Source organism: Haliotis rubra, unplaced genomic scaffold (assembly GCF_003918875.1).
Source record: "Haliotis rubra isolate DU_JTF1 unplaced genomic scaffold, ASM391887v1 Scf361, whole genome shotgun sequence".
Taxonomy (NCBI): domain Eukaryota; kingdom Metazoa; phylum Mollusca; class Gastropoda; order Lepetellida; family Haliotidae; genus Haliotis; species Haliotis rubra.
Window position 1 is genome coordinate 637659 of NW_025767037.1, and position 17396 is coordinate 655054.

General features: G+C 42.5%; 1 protein-coding gene across 1 annotated transcript in view; it reads left to right on the forward strand.

The window, feature by feature from the left end:
• The window catches only part of LOC124285514 (LIM and calponin homology domains-containing protein 1-like), a 162202-nt gene continuing 144806 nt past the window's right edge, over window positions 1–17396 (forward strand). Inside the window, 1 exon segment of the mRNA XM_046721755.1 lies at window positions 1–404. Coding sequence (XP_046577711.1) covers window positions 294–404 — 111 coding nt within the window. The 5' untranslated portion in view covers window positions 1–293.

Here is a 17396-nt window from a genome sequence, read left to right on the forward strand (position 1 = left end):
TACATAATGATGTTTTCAAAATGTGCACATGGGAAAGTTATTTGTAGATGATACGTGGTAGTGACAAGTGCAGTTTCATTGAGGATATACCCATGTGGCAGCCCCCGTGTCCATATCGTCGTTGGGAGGAGTAATACATGTTGTCAATCAGCACTTGTTGAATTTTCGCCAAAATTCTGTCACCTGCGGGCTGTGTTTTGGTGTTGATCAAGGCTAGCCATTGGCCTGGGCTTGGCCGTCTTGTGCCCTCTGACTGTCAGACCCAACCCAGCGGATTTACGCGCGGCGAAACAATGGCCGAGGACACACCGGATAACGATGCATGGGATGCAAAATTTCTCGAGGACGAAGAGATGGATTTTTTTACGGAATTGGCCCTTCACGAAACGGAGAGATGGATACAGGTATCTTACTTTCAATATATATCGCACGACACCAATGTCAGCATAACATAACATACAGACCTCCAGATAAGATTTACCTCATGTGGGTACTGTACCCACTGTATTTTTTTGGAGTGGGTATTATTAATGTTGAGTGGGTATTTCATTTTCCGTTACCCACTGCTTTCAAACGTGCGTATTTCAGTCATTTTATTCACCTAAGTATTATGTGACTGAGTAAGTTTACTAAGCAGGTATGTTCTGCCTTATGTCATACCTAATCAAAACCAACTTAAATATAATGGAAATGAGTTCATAAAAAAACACTCATCCTAAATGGACAGTACAGCACTTATACTAACAGTACAACTTGATAGCAATCGATGTCTTTTTCATTACGCAAGCGATTTTTATAAATATATTCCGTACGTGCATTTGTTTTAAAATTTTTGCATATCTAACATTTTAAATGTGTAATTGGTACGCAACAATTATTTTTCAATGCGTAATTGGAAATTTTATATGCGTATTTTACCCGGATACGCAGCTTATCTGGGCCTCTGACATATATTCATTCAGAAGCAGAGTTTTGTTTGCAAATTTAATGATTTGCTATATGTTCTCTGTTGCGGTCAGAACTTTTCTTAGTTAAATATAGAGGTAGACTCGGTCAGCAATATGAAGAAGGCCACACACTAGAGTCTATATATCGTTAAATCATTGTTGCTATCCAAACCAATAGTCCTCATAAAGGATATGAATATGATGAATAACACAATATATAAAACACTACAAACTGAACTTTTAACAAAAATATATATGTAATGTCATCAGATGTGAGAAAGTGGGGTCCCAACCAAACTCTTGGATGGATCCTACCACTCTCCCAATTCCAATGTAACCTGTGGCACATATCCCAATGGTATTCCACCATAACCCCGATGACATATCTCAATGGTATTGCACCCAAATCCTGATCACATATTCCAATGGTATTCCACCATAATTCCGATCACATATTCCAATGGTATTCCACCATAACCCCGATGACATGTCTCAATGGTCTTCCACCATAATCTGTGTCACATATCCCAATGGTATTCCACCATAATCAATGTCACATATCTCAATGGTATTCCACCATAATCTGTGTCACATATCCCAATGGTATTCCACCATAATCCTGATCACATATTCCAATGGTATTCCACCATAATCCATGTCACATATTCCAATGGTATTCCACCATAATCCTGATCACATATTCCAATGGTATTCCACCATAATCCATGTCACATATTCCAATGGTATTCCACCATAATCCTGATCACATATTCCAATGGTATTCCACCATAATTCCGATCACATATTCCAATGGTATTCCACCATAACCCCGATGACATGTCTCAATGGTATTCCACCATAATCTGTGTCACATATCCCAATGGTATTCCACCATAATCCATGTCACATATCCCAATGGTATTCCACCATAATCCTGATCACATATTCCAATGGTATTCCACCATAATCCTGATCACATATTCCAATGGTATTCCACCATAATCCATGTCACATATTCCAATGGTATTCCACCATAATCCTGATCACATATTCCAATGGTATTCCACCATAATCCATGTCACATATTCCAATGGTATTCCACCATAATCCTGATCACATATTCCAATGGTATTCCACCATAATCCATGTCACATATCCCAATGGTATTCCACCATAATCCTGATCACATATTCCAATGGTATTCCACCATAATCCTGATCACATATTCCAATGGTATTCCACCATAATCCATGTCACATATTCCAATGGTATTCAACCATAATCCATGTCACATATTCCAATGGTATTCAACCATAATCCATGCCATCTATCTAAATGGTATTCCACCATAATCCTGATCACATATTTCAATGGTATTCCATCATAATCTGTGTCACATATCCCATGGTATTCCAATGGTAAGTCCAACTTCATTCATTAATGCATATTGTAAACCAAAAGTCACTGTGTTCTTTAATCTGATTGGTTGAAAAACGTGATCAAATGGTATTCGATTCCCGGAAATTCGCTGCGTATTACTACATACAAACATCGCTCACACCATTGTATTGTTACGTCGTCAGCAGTGATGACGTCATTCAAATCATATTGTGACGTAAAGTCCGAATGACGTCACAAATGAGCAGTTCTAGATGCTACCATGAGAGACAGCCGAAACGGCCTGTTGATGACATTTCACTGCGGTACCCATACACGATGTCAATGAGTGCAGACACAAAAACGTGTGTGGACCTTTTGGTTTACTTTTGTGTTTACAATGTCGATAAACATCATGTGTTGGCCAAATTTTGGGTGTTATTGAGTATTTGAAGCACGGAATATTCCATTTGAAACCTCCGCTGACGCCGTCGGTTCCAAATGAATTCCCGTGCTTCAAATACTCAATAACACCCAAAAATTGGCCAACACATGATGTTTATCTCCTAATTATACACACAATTGGTGGTCTGATTAATTGAAATAATCGAAGATTGGTCACAATGACTAAACGACCAAGCAATCGATCATGTTTTTTTCATAATCGAACAACACAAACAATTCTGGAACACTTGTTTTCATTGACAATATTTTTCACAACGGGTTTGGCTGGTCAGGCTTGCTGGCTTGACTCATCATATCCCAATTGTGTAGAACGATGCTGATGCTGTTGATCACTGGATTGTCTGGTCCAGTTATTTACAGAGTGCCGCCATATAGCTGGAATATTGCTGAGTGCAGCGTTAAACAACAAACCAACCAAACCATAATATACACACAGTTAAAAATAATTTGAATCAGTAACATTATCTTGTACCTTTGTAACATTATCTACCTTTGCAACCGTACAAGTGTTTCAATGCAGACATTTCCAGTTTCATATTTTCATAGGATTTCTTTTTCAGAATATAATCAGATTTCAACAGATTATTCATTGGTATGCTTATTAGAAGTAAGGTTTGGATAATAATTCCACTTAATCATATGTCAGTGTTTAAAATATTAAATATTTCCATCAGCATGATCAATGATAGTTATACATGTTAAATATGGAACCATTTTTGCCATTCACTTGGAAATTTGCATCTCACTAATGATTAACATCATAACCGAGTTGTTAAACAAATTGCAATTTCTTGAAGAACACACTTGTTTTGCAATTTTTGTCGTTACCATAAGAAATTTATATATTTGCTGCAACATTTTGTCATCACTTTTAATAAGCATTAGCACACACGCAAATTACGTGTATCATAGAGTAATCATGAAAATGTTGGAAAAAGAGCTGCATCTGCATGTTCTTGCACTAATGGTGTTGTCTAAATGGGTTTTTTTTGATAATATTCAACTTTCACATACATTCAATAATATTGTACAATAAAACAAACATCTGTACACACAGTTTATATTGAATCAAAAAATGTTTCTTAAATCAAAACAAATTGATAAAGTAATTCATAGTAACTGGATTTTACTACTTGTGGCCAAGAAAAGTCCAATGTTCCATAGTGTGTCAATGAAGTTTTGTAACGTATTTCTCTATCCTTTTGACGTAATTCCAAGATAAAATGCCTGGTGGTCCATCAACCTGGTCAACTGAGTTTTCCAGTTATTGCCATGATTTGCTGCAGTGGGAAGATGTATTGGAGGTTGATTGAGAAATGCATTTGTTCTAAAAATAACTATGCTGCTGTAATAGATTATAAACTATGGTGAATGTCATATCATAGATGCTTATCTAGTGTGTTTGTAGATTTGTATTTATGCCCTGTACTCTCTAGTGTCATGCCATACTGATTCTGGTAATTCTTCAACCACACAAGTACTTTTCTTGTCATCATGAAAATGAGTACCAGTACTTGTAGACTAACAACTAGTCTTTGAAATAAACATATTTTATGGAAAAACAGTTCTTTGATGATCTTATCATGTTGATGAACTATAGTGAATAGGGTCCCAGAGGTTTTTCTTCATTTTCAGAAACTGCAGAAACTAGATGAACTTGTATCATAGACTTGCATGGGCTGTGTTGTATATACTTGTTTCAAGATGTCTATGATAGACTACAATATTAGTTTTAAACCAATAAGTACTGTGCTACCCATCTGTAGAATTGACAAATACAGGTGTGCTATTGTGCTTCTATCATTCACAAATCTGATGTTATATTTTTGGATTCTGATTCCAACAGTGAAGTAAATTAACTGAGAATTCAAGTGGGTTTATTAACCAATGGCAATGCAGGATTGGGAGAAAATCCATTTGTTGCCCACATGAAGTGACATTTCCTGTTGTAGTAGAAAGTAATACCTAATACAGTAAACAGAATTTTACCAATGTTTTGATGAACATTTTTTAGAATAAAAAGACATGATAAAGCAACAATTACCATGACAGAGTTTAGTTTTTAAGCCTGCATATTTGATACGGTTGTAAGTTGCAATCCATCTGTATTGGAGTAGTTTTCATGTGAACCATCTATTTAGAGCACTGATCTCATTTGACCAGTGTTCATGATTTGCAAAAGTGAATGTTGTGTCATGTACAAACAGGATTATGTTAAATAATGACTGATCTAAAATATGTGGACGGTAGATAACTAGTATGGGGCCAGCGTCGGGTAGGATGAAGTGTGTTGATGTAAGGGTGTAGAGGGGTGGGATGAAGTGTGTTGATGTAAGGGTGTAGAGGGGTGGGATGAAGTGTGTTGATGTAAGGGTGGAGAGGGGTAGGATGAAGTGTGTTGATGTAAGGGTGGAGAGGGGTAGGATGAAGTGTGTCGGTGTAAGGGTGGAGAGGGGTAGGATGAAGTGTGTTGATGTAAGGGTGGAGAGGGGTAGGATGAAGTGTGTTGATGTAAGGGTGGAGAGGGGTAGGATGAAGTGTGTTGATGTAAGGGTGGAGAGGGGTAGGATGAAGTGTGTTGGTGTAAGGGTGGAGAGGGGTAGGATGAAGTGTGTCGGTGTAAGGGTGGAGAGGGGTAGGATGAAGTGTGTGGGGTGTAAGGGTGGAGAGGGGTAGGGATGAAGTGTGTTGATGTAAGGGTGGAGAGGGGTAGGATGAAGTGTGTGGTGTAAGGGTGGAGAGGGGTAGGATGAAGTGTGTCGGTGTAAGGGGTGGAGAGAGGGTAGGATGAAGTGTGTTGATGTAAGGTTGGAGAGGGGTAGGATGAAGTGTGTTGATGTAAGGGTGGAGAGGGTTAGGATGAAGTGTGTCGGTGTAAGGGTGGAGAGGGGTAGGATGAAGTGTGTTGGTGTAAGGGTGGAGAGGGGTAGGATGAAGTGTGTTGATGTAAGGGTGGAGAGGGGTAGGATGAAGTGTGTCGGTGTAAGGGTGGAGAGGGGTAGGATGAAGTGTGTTGATGTAAGGGTGGAGAGAGGGGTAGGATGAAGTGTGTTGATGTAAGGGGTGGAGAGGGGTAGGATGAAGTGTGTGTCGGTGTAAGGGTGGAGAGGGGTAGGATGAAGTGTGTTGATGTAAGGGTGGAGAGGGGTAGGATGAAGTGTGTCGGTGTAAGGGTGGAGAGGGTTAGGATGAAGTGTGTCGGTGTAAGCGTGGAGAGGGGTAGGATGAAGTGTGTCGATGTAAGGGTGGAGAGGGGTAGGATGAAGTGTGTTGATGTAAGGGTGGAAAGGGGTAGGATGAAGTGTGTTGATCTAAGGGTGGAGAGGGGTAGGATGAAGTGTGTTGATGTAAGGGTGGAAAGGGATAGGAACAAGGGTGTGGGTGTAAGGGTGTAGAAGGGATAGGAACAAGGGTGTGGGTGTAAGGGTGTAGAAGGGATAGGAACAAGGGTGTGGGTGTAAGGGTGTAGAAGGGATAGGAACAAGGATGTGGGTGTATGGATGTAGAAGGGATAGGAGCAAGGGTGTGGGTGTAAGGATGTAGAAGGGATAGGAGCAAGGGTGTGGGTGTATTTCCTGTGTGGTGCTGAATGGTCTCAGGGTGTAGAAGGGATAGGAACAAGGGTGTGGGTGTAATTGAAGAGCAGGGTATAGAAGGGATAGGAACAAGCCTGCATATAGCATATGTCTAAAAAAAACCCACATCGGCCTACAGAAATTTACGCTCAGTGGGATGGGTAATAGGATATCCAGAAAAGCATGTTTACTCGTAAAATCGGGCAAAACTTTGAAAAAATACGAATAGCTACTTAAAACAATAGATCAGACCATACATGCAGGTAGCAAAAGCAATGTAAGTCCCCATGGTCCCTGGTATGGTGATCTACCTTCAGTTGTTGGCGATCTATAGCCCATTTTTATACTGTATTGTCCTAATTTAAAATCCAATTTGAGAGAGAGATGCTAGTTTGATTATTATTCTTTTTCCTGATTCATGCTTATTTGCTTGTCTTCCTCTTGCGAACATAGTGGAACACTTGTATCTCCTTATTGAAGCTCCCTTCAATAAAACATACGATAAAATCACTACTCACCAGAGTTATCTCTGTTTCGGTTTTGGCGGGAAAAGTGGCTTGCCACTCTTCACATAGTTGCTTGTTTTCCCACGCTTCACTCTCTACGCCCCTTTGAGGCAGGTAGAGTGAGAGCCTGTAAGCTACCTATAATGGCACTATATCACCACCACGGGAAGGGAAGCAGCGCCAGACAACACAGACTTTCTCAGCCGAGATTGTCCCGTTGACGGAACAGGGACTCTACGATGATCAACCGATCATCATCCCAGAGGTTCATCCCAAGAAAAGACCAGTCTCAGCTACGGTGACTTCAGCGCAGATCTCCACGCAACCCGAGGTATCTACGCTGACAACAGATGAGCGTCCTGTGGGCCACGTCGCTATCACCGCAGAAAGGGCAGCGCTACTACCACCGCAGACCTTCAACCCGGGGGACTTTATGCAGCAGTTCTCCCAACAAATCATGGAGATGATGGAGCAGTGTTACGGCCTGGAGAAGAAGTCACAGCCAGCCCACAAAGAGGTCCCGAGCCTTCGCGAAGGCTCCAACGCAGACGTCGTCTCTGAGGGGCCTCCATCAACGTGACATCTGGCAGCAGATCTACACTGCAGGACCAGCCTGCGCGAAGGTCGACTCAACCATCCCCTGCGGCGGACTCAGACGATCAGCATCCGCGAAGGCATTCGCGAAGGGCGACTACGGTCATCACCTGCTACGGATTCGGACGATCAGCATTCGCGAAGGAGGAATCGCCCATCCCCGGATACAGAATCGGACGACCAGCGTTCACGAAGGACCAGTCGCCATTCCCCAGATGCGGAATCAGATGATCAGCGTTCGCGAAGGCATTCACGAAGGACTTCAGATACAGTATCCAAGATATCTTCCGCATCACGCAGATCGTCGAGGGATTCGCCGAGACATTCGCGAACCCACAGTCGCTCATCTCCGCACAGGTCACCCTACAGATGCAGTTCGCCGGGCCACTCGCCACGGCGATCTCCACGCAGATCTCCATGCAGGTCTCCGCGCAGGTCTCCACGAACGTCGCCACACAAGTCTCCGCGCAGGTCTCCGCGCAGGTCTCCACACAGGTCACCGCAGTTGCGAAGGACTCCACGATCACCATCGGAGGAGGATCAACGTCCCTTACTCAACACTCCGTCATTGAGGATGACGGCGGGATCATCTTTTCGGACGCTGAAATACGCTACTTGATGGCCAAGGGTCTAGACTTGGCATCACCATCTAAGGATGATAATCCGGCTCACACCTTTCTCATGCAGAATGATGATGTCGACACGATCACTCTCCCTCCGATTGATCCCATCGCAGCGGTCCCCGAGAACCTGGACGCAGCCTTCAAGTCAGCCACAAAAGCCCAGGCGCCGCATCTACCACAGTTCAACGCCAAAAAGTTCTCTTTCCACAACATGGATCCATTCCTGAAGGCATAGGACATCGATGAGAACTTCAAAGTCATCAGTGATGCCAAGGCCAAGTCTTACAACATTGAAGACAAAAAGTTGGCACAAGTTGAAACTATTACCAGGCGCATGTACTTCGGCCTCAACAGATCAAGGGCAGTCAACGAAACGCTCATCGCTAAATTCCGAGACTCTACTACAGAAGAAGATAGGATGATATATTCGGCCCTCCTTATGCAGAAGAAGGACCAACAGTTTATGACAGACCATCTCTCATCCATCTCCGCAGCGCTGACACTGGCACGTCGACAAGGTCTCCTCGCCTCCTGCAGTTGGAGTGACCACTTTACCAAGTCACTCTACACAGCCCCATGGTCAACTCCTTCCATCTTCGCTGGAGGAATCGACGAGGTTGCCAAGGAAGTTACCAAAGACTCAAGGGAGGTCCTTATGATCAAGTCCATAGATACTCTGGCCAGCGTCATCAGGCAAACATCCCAGCGCTACTCGGGCAAGTCCAAGTTTCCTGGGATACAGAGAGCACGGGACAAGAAAGTGGGTAGCTCCAGAGGCGGAAAAAGTTCCTTTCGTCGCCCAGCCGGCAACTACAGAGCAAGGTCCGGACGAGGCAGGGCACCCAGAGGGGCCAAGGATTATCGACGATGAAAGAAGGGTTCGGAACGACTGGAGTCTTCCACCACCAGCCGTTCCTGTACAACCTTCACAAGTGGGTGGACGCCTTCAGCTACACTGGGAAAACTGGGGAATACTTCAAGATCCGTTTGTATCCAACATCCTAAGAAACGGATATCGCATACAACTACAGGCCGCTCCACCGCTTACAGTCGACCCTCACAAGTTCGACTTCAAGACTCATCAGATAGAGAAGTTACGAGAGGCGGTCTCATCTCTACTAGTAAAGCGAGCCATAGAGGTCGTAGATCAAACCAACATCACGCCAGGTTTCTACTCCCCAGTTTTCCTAGTGCCCAAGAAAAACTCCAAAGAAAAGTTCCGACTCATCTACAATATGAGCACATTCAACAGAGACTATCTGAGCAGACCTCCCAAGTTCCGCATGATACATCTACCTCAACTAATCCACCTCGTCCGTCCGATGGACTACATGGCCAGCATAGATCTACAGGACGCCTACCTGCATATTCCTGTACATCCAGACTCGAGGAAGTACCTCAGGTTTACACTGGACGGGCTACATTACCAATGGAAGGTCCTGCCATTTGGAATATCATCGGCCCCTTGGTTGTTTACAAGGGTGACGAAACCCATAGTCATATATCTACATCATCGAGGTCTACGTCAGTGCCTTTTACCTCGACGACGGGATTCAAGTACATCAAGATCCCAAGCATCTCAGACTACAGTTGAACTTTACCATCAAACTGCTTACACAGCTGGGGTGGTTAGTGAATCTACTCAAGTCGGACCTAGAACCTACGCAGGACCTGCAGTTCCTAGGCATCAGATTTCTCACGACGCAGAACCGCATCGTCGTACCAGAGGACCGATGGCTCAAGATTCAACAGACAATCCCACAAGCCCTACTCTCTCCGCGGGCCACTACGACAGTGGCAGAGTCTGTTGGGTCTCCCTCACGTCTGCACAAGACATGACAGCCAGAGGGAGATTACAGCTACGCTATGGTCGCTACAGGTCCTCATCAATGCTCATCTCGACGACTCCAGACCCCTTCGGGTCTCCCGGACTACCTCAGACCTCATCTACTATGGTGGACCCAGAGATGTAATGACCTGAGAAGGCATCTATCTAGCAGAGCCGGAGTGCAAGACTCATCTGTATGTGGACGCGTCACTCCAAGGTTGGGGAGCACATCTCGACAACGATGTGGCAGCCGGGAAATGGACCAAGGAAGAGAAAAGTCTGCACATCAACATGCTGGAAATGAAAGCAGTCGTCAACGCCATACTCCATTGGAGCAACATTCTACAGAATGCGCATCTCATGGTACACACGGACAACTCCACAGTGGCGTTCTACATAAACAAGCAAGGATCAACACGATCATTGAACCTGCTGGACCTCTGCTTTCAACTGTTCGACCTAATCGACGATCTGAACATCCACATAAGAGCATGCCACATTCCAGGAGCCAGGAATGTCATAGCAGACGACTCTCCCGTCCAACTCAACCATCTCCGACGGAATGGATGCTACATCCCGAGATCTTCAAACAGATCATCAAGGAGATAGGAGCCCCGCTGATAGACCTCTTCGCCACACGTTTCAACAATCAGCTGACAACATTCGTCTCTCCAGTACCAGATCCACGAGCGTGGGCAACGGACGCTCTCAGCATATCCTGGGAAGGACTAAACGCGCTACGCGTTTCCACCGCCAGCTACTACCGAGGGTGTTGCAGAAAATCAGCCAGACCAGGAACCTCCAACTGATTTTGGTCGCGCCCTACTGGCCAGCGAGAATGTGGTTCCCCATTCTCATACAAGAACTAGGACCACCACAGCTGCAACTACCAGAGTGGTCGAATCTACTCGTACATCCTCACACAAAGCAGGCGCACGGCAACCCAGGGACATTCCAACTACACGTGTGGACTGTATCAAGGCGTGCTTGAACAAGAGAGGGTACTCCGCCAGAGCAGCCAAAGCAGTGACACTAGCTTTACGCAAGTCTACACGCAACTTGTACAACGACAAGTGGCGAAGCTTAGAGACATATGCTGCCAGAAACGTTTTTTCAGCTAGAAAAGCATCACACCCTCAAGTGGCGGACTACATTTGTCACCTAAGGCAAACAAAGCGGCTAAAAGGGTCTACAATTTGAACATACCTAGCGGCATTGAGCTCAGTCATCACTATGAGGACAGGTGGCAAGCTAACGAAAGTACCAGAGTTACTGGCCTTGTTACGCTCTTATAAATTGGAGGACCAACAACAGAGATTGAAAGCTGTTCTACGACATCTCACCCAGTGACGTCTACGAACTATTAGAGACAACATCCTTCGAATTCTTGACACAAAGACGCTGTTCCTGCTATCCCTAGCAGCAGCAGCCAGGATGTCAGAAATACATGCTCTAGACTACGAGAGAACACGGTTTGATAAAAAAACAAACACAGTGCATATGGGACTACGATGGGATTTCATCGCAAAGAATCAACTGCCAGGTCAACCGGACAGACGTCCCAGCATTATCCTCCGTCCTCGGACCACAAGATACGCATGACTTATCTTTGTGCCCAGTGAGAGCATTGAAAATATATTTACAACGATCCAGAACTAGGAGACGCAAGTTCAAGCGAGTTTTCATCCCGATATTGACAGCGACACAGACGGAGGTCTCCCGCACTACCATATCAATCTGGATCAGAACTGTCATACTACGGGCCTACAAGGCAGCAGGACTTGATCCTCCAAGAGCCTCCAACCCACGCGAAGTTAGAGCTCTGGCGTCAACACTCGCTCTTCATGGGAATTGCTCGTTACAGACGATAATGGAGGGCTGCTTCTGGAAATCAGACATGGTGTTTGCAAACCACTACTTCAGAGATATCGCCACCGAGGATGTCTCAGGCATTCACCATTTCGTCCCACTGGTTGTCGCACAACAGTTGACAGTTCCTCAAAGACGCTGAGACGAAGTCTCGCTCTTTTATCACATGACTCACCAAGCCTACACTCAGCAGAGTTCTGCTTAAGTCTAAATGCACGTCTAACGACGAGCATAAGTGATATGACCCAGTACTTGTAAGAATACTCGTACAGGAAAGGGTCGCTTCTCCACTTGATGCTTGCATCAAGAAATGGAGTCGCAAAATCCACATATAAATGTTAACAGAAGAAAGGACCAAATGTTAACAATTGTGGTCCCCCCCCATCAAAAGGCAGCTGAAAGGACAGGGTCACAAACAGCAGCAGAGATTAGCACAGTGCCAATAATGGTTCCCATAGGGGGTATATATTGACGTAAATCACTACACTAAATCCTAAAGTATTTTTCCCGCCTCCAAATCCGTCGGATTCTACAAGCAAATAAGCATGAGTCAGGATAAGGAAAAATATGTAATTTTCTGAATAAAATTGATATTTTATACTTATCCTGACTCATGAGGTAAGCCCTCCCAACCTCCCCACTAGACACTTTGGATTTCCCTGCAAATTCAAGTGTCGGGCTCATTATCAGGAGAGAGTGAAGCGTGGGAAAACAGTGGCGCCACTTTTCCCGCCAAAACCGGAAACAGAGATAACTCTGGTGAGTAGTGATTTTACGTACGTTTTATTGAAGGGAGCTTCAATAAGGAGATACAAGTGTTCCACTATGTTCGCAAGAGGAAGAAGACAAGCAAATAAGCATGAGTCAGAATAAGTATAAAATATCAATTTAATTCAGAAAATTACATTCTTGATGCTGTGATATTCTAGTCGGTTTTAAAGGATAATCTTATCTGAGCTGATATCTCTATCCCTCAGCCCGACCCCAACCATCGGCTGCGACACCCGACCTGGTTTTGGTTTTGAGACGATCCCCCCCCCATGTCTGTTTGATTTATAGTGGTAGTGAGACTCTATGGTAGCTACACCCTTAAGAGTTTCACAAGTAAAAATATTATTTTGTATGTCAGCTATCATTTCTAATGAACCTAAGTCTAATTTCAAAATGGGCATTCAAAAAGTGTCCTTTGTAATACAATATCATCGTACACTAATTTGCATAAAGCCAAGGTCTGTTCCCAATAAGTCGACTTGGACTTGGACTTGCAACCACATTGCTCATTTCTGCACTAATAAATTGTGGATCTAAATGTGGATCTAAAACAGTTTTTTTCTATTTCCAACAGTATTTGAGTGTTTTACTTTCAGAAATCTTTACTGATATACTTCTATTTCTGCCAGACTCTCTTTACTATAATGGTAAAAGGCAAGGTCAGGCAAGTAGATGAGAGGGAACTCACACAAGAAGGATTTGATTGACAGGCTTGACTTCTGACACATTTTCAAAATATTGCTTCAATTTGTGTAGATTGAATAGATAACATTTCCTTTATGTGATGGTAATAACATCAGCAAGGATTTTCATTCATATATCCAGATCTTGAAAAGGATAATCCCGGGTTTCTGGTGAAAAGCCCCTGTTGATCAAAGGCTCCTTTGTGTACGTTAATACTGACTAGCTGCTGAACTGTGCTCTACATACCTGGACTACAAACATTGGGGAAATTATCCAAATAAGTTTGAGCTACTTGCTACACATAATAAACACCACTGAGTATATATATAGCCAATGTAACCTTTTGATGCAGGTCCTTACATTACCCTTTCATTTTGTTCAGATGTGTCATTGTACCTTACCGAGGCAGTGTTTCTGTTATGTCTTGCTGGCAGTAGTCAGCCCTTATTGTACCCTGAAAAATGGGGATATAGTCTCTCCGCTGTTTCCACTGTTCAAATCTAAACAGTTGTAACTTGGACCACAGATCAGTCTAGTGGTGAACAGGTGCCTTGTTATGATTTAGGCTTTAAAATTATGTATATTATTTTTTCATGACAACTTGGACATTTCTCACAATGAGGGTAGTGGGGTTTCTGGAGGATAACTCCACAAGTTGTTAAATATTTCTTGATGCAACTTGCTATAATGATCCCACAAGTGGTATCTTGAAAGCTTTGATGTTTTGGGATAGTGAAAAAGTCAACAGCATTTTCTTTTTGTTTCACTCATAGAGCAGCCAATTCTGTTTCTGACTTTCACTAGGTTGGGGTATGTGTCATCTGCTGATCATTCTTGTGTTTCAGGTATGTAGTGTCATGATCAGATGGCCCAAATGATTTCATCCCGAATAGTACTTGTGAAAACAAAGTGGTCACCTATGAATAGTATTGGAAAATGTAATCCAAGCAAACATCCAATGTTCAATTATTTCAGGAGATACAGTCGTCAGTTGGCCACAGTCGTCCTTGTTATCCCCTGGCATGTAATGCAGGGGATATAGTCGATGCCTCGTCCGTCCGTCCGTAATCATTTTGTTTCCGGGGCATAACTAAAAAACTTTCAATATTTTTCAACAAAAATTGGTAGATATATCAAACAGAACCTAATGTGATGCCTGTTGCTATTTGCAGATTTTTGTCATTTATATTTTTCTTGGTTTCCATGGAAACATTTTGGATATGTCTCAAAAGGGAGGGGTGGGATTTGTTTCCGGAGCACAACTCGAAAACCGTTCTATATCTTTCAACAAAACTTGGCAGACCTTGAAGTGGTGCCTTTGGGCTATTTGCATATTCTTGACATTTATATTTTTCATGATTTCCATGGAAACAATTTTGATTTAGTCCCCCAAAAATTGGACGTTAAGTAACTGTCAGATGATTTGTTCTTCCAAATTTGTGGGGGTCGGGGGAATTTGTCATCTTCTGATGATTCTTGTTGCATAAGTCATAAAAATGTAAATATACCTGGAAAGTTAAATGTTAAAAGAATTGAGGAATTAGTTATAAGATAAACAAACTGTTAGATTTGTGGAAACAAACTGTTCAATGTGATGCCATGACTGCCTCAAAATCATGCACACAGATGACAGTATTCAGTCAAGGCATGAATAGAAAGCATAAAAACATGTTGAAACATACTGATTTTTAGATTGATTTTGATAACGTACATGGTTCATGTATGTATATAAGATTCCTGCCTCAACATCGTCAACCAACAATATTCCAGTTCGGAGCACCCCAAACATGACTGTCATAATGAGAAAGCCTACTATGATTATTTTGATCATATATATTCAATGTATATTATCGTTCTATTCCATGTGGTACCAATTTACTTGGTACATCCTTTTCATGATATGTGATAAACTTTAAAAGTATTTAGTTTGAGTGATTTACCCACAGACACCTGGCCATAGAACATTTTCACTAGTTTTTGGACATGATGACACTGACCTGGTGACCATGACAATACTTTATTGCCCCAAGGGGAATTCTTTCTACATTTGAAAGTGGTCACATAATTTAATATTAAAACGACATAAAGGTTAAGAAAATACAAAACAACACAATAGACAGACAAAGTTAAGTCATTTAAAAGGCGAATACTTGCTGGAATAAATTAATTTTGAACTCTTTTTGTTTTAAAACGGGGCATTTGGTATCAGTGGCCTGAAGGTAAAAGATTATATTCAGAAAATAAAACATGGCTGGAATCAGATAAAATTCTCTCAGCAAGGTTAAGAACACAGGAATTAAAAATAGAAGATAAATCCGAAACAGACACCCCAGAGATTTTACTCGCACTTAGAATGATAATACATGCAGGTGTGTTATGACCAAACTAATGTTTGCTGGGAATATTGGTGACAGTCAGTCACTGTCCCAGGACAGGTTGAGAAGGGAAACGTGGCTGTCAATATTGGTTTCTGGGTGTGAACATTTTGGTTGAAATGGTTTGCAGTTAAGATAGCCCCTTTTCCTGTTTTCAGGTCATTGCAGAAAACTAATTTTTTTTTCCTAAACGTTTCATGTAGAATGTGTCCTGTTAGTCATAACCATACTTTTCTAATTTATTTCATGTCATGATATTGTTCTGATATACTGCACTATTTTGTTTGTGCACAGTTAACATAAAGCTGTCACATTATTATTATACCCCCGCTAAAAAGTAACGGGTATATAGCGTTCATTCTGTCCGTCCGTCCCGAAACTTTGTCCGGAGCATATCTCTTAAAGTTTACATGCTAGGTTCACCAAACTTCACACACATGTTAATCATTACCCATTGATGTGCCGTTTGCTATTTTAAGTTTTTTCAGAAATTTTGTTTTTTTGCTGTTTCCATGGAAACACGACTTAGGCTGTGACTATGAGGATGTCATCTTGTCCGGAGCAGATCTTCCAAACTATACATGCTAGCTTCATCAAACTTGGTACACATATCAAGCATGATCCCTAGATGTGCCTTTGGGGTTTAGATCCAGATATGAATTTTATTTTTTGCTGTTTCCATGGAAACATGACTTAGTGCCAAACGTGTTCGATTATTTTGTCCGGAGCATATCTCTTAAAGTTTACATGCTATGTTCACCAAACTTCACACACATGTTAATCATTACCCATTGATGTGCCTTTTGCTATTTCAAAGGTTTTTCAGAATTTTGTTTTTTTTGCTGTTTCCATGGAAACATGACTTAGTGCCAAATGTGTTTGATGGTTTTGTCCGGAGCATATCTCTTAAAGTTTACATGCTATGTTCATGCTAGGTACATGCAAAATGTGTTTGATGGTTACCTGACCACGGCATATCATCAAAACTATACATGCTAGGTTCACCAAACTTAATACACAAGTTAATCATGACCCACAGATAGGCCATGTGCTAAAAAATAGCAATCTTCATCTACGTCCACTTCATTGTGTGCAACATGAGACAGTCAAGTTCAATTGTATGTCAGGTTTCCACGGAAAACCATTTTCCTTATCCTGACTCATGCTCTTTTGCTTGTCTTCTTCTTGCTAACATAGTGGAACACTTGTATCTCCTTAATTGAAGCCCCTTCAATGTAAAATCACTAATTGGTACTCACCAAGAGTTGCCTCCCTTGCCCTTTGGCGGAACAGGTGTCGCCACCCTCTGGCCTCATGCTTCACTCTCCCTCTTCACCAGTGAGCAGGATGTGAGAGCCTGTGTCTCCTTACACACTATATCCTTTGGTTTTCTTAGTTTATTACCCCTTATAGGTTACTATAGAGGTATAGCTAGTATCCTTCATTAATTTGCATTGATAATTAATCGTATTTCTACCGTTTATTCACGGAGTTCGCGGATTGTTCAGCTAGTATTACGCTGATGAAAATCTGTACTATTTGCAATTTACGCTTTTCTGTTGCTGACCCGCATGTATTATGCCCTAGTTGTGCTACTTTGTGCGCTTGATACACGCTGCAGTTACTGCATTAATCTATCCAATTCTGCTTTTCATAAATATCTTTTGCGCCGCGGAGACGCATCGCAGATAGGTCACGCAAACAAGGGTTAGACATGGCCGATACATCGGATTCCCTTCCAGTCAGCTGCTGTCGATAGACCCCTCCCGCCTGGTGTTTCGC